Source organism: Nanorana parkeri, unplaced genomic scaffold (genome assembly GCF_000935625.1).
Source record: "Nanorana parkeri isolate BGI_ZX_2015 unplaced genomic scaffold, ASM93562v1 scaffold3836, whole genome shotgun sequence".
Lineage (NCBI taxonomy): Eukaryota > Metazoa > Chordata > Amphibia > Anura > Dicroglossidae > Nanorana > Nanorana parkeri.
The window spans coordinates 20,819-23,373 of NW_017310104.1; the positions used below are offsets into that span (position 1 = coordinate 20,819).

Consider the following 2,555-nt stretch of genomic DNA (forward strand, 5'->3'; position numbering starts at 1 on the left):
GGGTTCAGGAATTTAGGGGGTTCCATCACCTGAATCTATATCTTTGGATACAATTCAGTCTCTGGTGTGACACGCATGGAGGTTCTTTCCTGCGATGGGTCATACATGATGCTTGCCTCTATACTGAGGCCTCCATACTGAGCGTTCCTGTCCATTCATAGACGGGGGATATAGAATGAGTTACTCTATCCACAACCATGAATGAACAGGAAGTGATGTACATTACTTCCTGTTCATTCATAATTGGGGACACGGTAAACTATTTCCTGAATTATTTATAAACATTTAGCGGTCTTTCCTTTCATTGTTTGTGTAGCCGAATCTTTCATTCTCTCTCATAGTATCCGCTGAAGGAAGTGATTGTCATCCACCAGGATCCGGAGGCCCTCTCTGACATCCAGTCCCTGGAGAAGTACATTGTAGAGGTGAGAACCTGTTGTCACCGGACTGTGTATCTCTTCTCTTACCTGCGTATAGTCTGGACGTTCCCGGACTTCCCACTGCTCATTCTAGGTGTCGGGTCTCCATATTGGTTTCTGAAATAGGGGCAGTGCGGGTGTAGCTGCACCTCAGTGCCTATGGTTGGTGCGCATGTCGGACCGTCGGCGGCCTAGCATAGGTCCAGGCGGTACATCCTCGTGGTGGAAGGTGAGAAGCCGGCCATCTGATTGGTTCTTGTGTGCCGCAGGAACTGAATGTCAGGAAAGTGACGCTATCTACAGACAAGACAAGGTATGGAATCCGCCTGAGAGCCGAGCCGGATCACATGGTGCTCGGAAAACGACTGAAAGGAGCATTTAAGGCGATCACGGCGGCCATCAAAGAGCTGAAGAGCGAAGAACTAGAAGAGTTCCAGAAAACAGGTTGGTGGACAAAGTCCGAACAGTATAAAATTCTCTCCGGATCCGCGGATCTCAGAACCTGCCGTCTTCTGCTGTGGAAATGTTATTAGGATGTGTTTTTAGTGTATTGTGTTGTCATTAGTCTCTCAGTGTCTCGGTGTAAATAGACGCTGGGGGATTAATCCATTGGAGGAGATATCTTATGCGCGGCGGAGCAGTGTCTTCTTAGCGAATGTATGGACGCCAAGCTAGGGCCCCTGCGCGGTGCGCGGATTTATTGGTTTGGCGTGTATACAACTTGCTTTGAGGACATCACATTATATAAGACACATATCGGCCTTTCTGAAAGGAACGTGCGTTTGTTGTCTGTGGTGCGTCTGATCACCGGCTGGAGATGATATGACGTTGTCCCTGTAAATCAGCGCGCATGAGGATCCTAGTACCGCTACTGGGCATTGATCACTGAGCCGCGCTGGATAAGGTTCTCCAGTGGTAATTGGAGATGATATGTTGTGTTGATATGTTAATATGTAGTAAGGAAGTGATGGTTTGCTGGTTGAGACATCACTTCCTGCCTGACATCACTTCCTGCCTGACATCACTTCCTGTTGGGGCAGGTATAAAACAATAAACACATGCCTGTGCTGGCTCTCTAACGATGGGATTAACAAGCATCATCTGTCTCCGGTGTCCTGACTCTAAGGAGGGGTCCCTCCGGTCCTCGCACAAAGGAGCGGAGTACAGCTGTGCTTCTAGGCACGGGGGAAATTCTTCGTGTTTGGCGCACTCTAGCGCAGCATGGATTTGTGCATTGAACCAAGCGAATTTCCATAACACTTCTCACCCCCCAGGCTCCATAGTGGTGATGGACCACGAGTTACATGAGGAAGATGTGCGTCTCCTCTATTCCTTCGATCAAAGCGCCGGGGGCCACACTCAGTTCGAGGCTCATTCAGACGATCAGGTCAGTGTCCCCGGTTCCTGAAACATGAAGAGTACCTGTCATCTCTCCCTGAAGGAGAAGTGGGATTCAGCAGAATGGGAGGTTATAAGGCCTGGTAATTGTGTTCAGAGATCAGAGGGGGGATGCCGGGGGGGGGGATTACTGTCCGGGCCCCTTGTGTGGGACTATTTATCATGCGTTTCGATGTGGGTGGAGGAAGAATGTATTTAATGATCAGCCAGCTGGTAATTCTATAAAGTGTGCGTCACATGAGCGGCGGTGACACCTACCCGAGGAAGACATTCGTATCGTCCTGATTGGCTGTCACGGGATGCACATAAGTCATAAACGCATGAAATGATTCTTCTTATTCTTTCCCGCTGCGGCCGATCTCTGCAGGTCCTTGTTTTGTTAGATGTCACTCCTGACCAGTCCATGGTGGATGAAGGAGTCGCCAGAGAAGTCATTAATCGCATCCAGAAGTTGCGCAAGAAGGTCGGTGACATTTTCCTGTTTCTAGTTCCACAATTAGATCTGCGACCCGCGCTCCGTTCTCCGAGGAAAGTTCCGCTATTTATATCCGTCCCGTCTCCAGACACAACTCCCGCTCCGGATAATTGCTTCCATTGTACTCGTCCTATCAGATAATTACTGAAACATGTTATAAGATAGAAGATTGGGGTCATTCGGAGGAGCGAAAACCTCCTGGAAATGCTCCTCGGCCAGCCGGTCTGCAGCGGGTCACATGACCACCCCGAGCTTTCCGCTTG

General features: G+C 49.4%; 1 protein-coding gene across 1 annotated transcript in view; it reads left to right on the top strand.

Annotated features, from left to right (window-relative positions):
- The window catches only part of LOC108803532 (isoleucine--tRNA ligase, cytoplasmic-like), a gene marked incomplete at its 3' end in the record, with an annotated part of 26,228 nt that overhangs the window by 19,614 nt on the left and 4,059 nt on the right, over positions 1 to 2,555 (top strand). Inside the window, 4 exon segments of the mRNA XM_018575366.1 lie at positions 342 to 425; positions 689 to 863; positions 1,694 to 1,806; positions 2,185 to 2,280. Coding sequence (XP_018430868.1) covers positions 342 to 425; positions 689 to 863; positions 1,694 to 1,806; positions 2,185 to 2,280 — 468 coding nt within the window.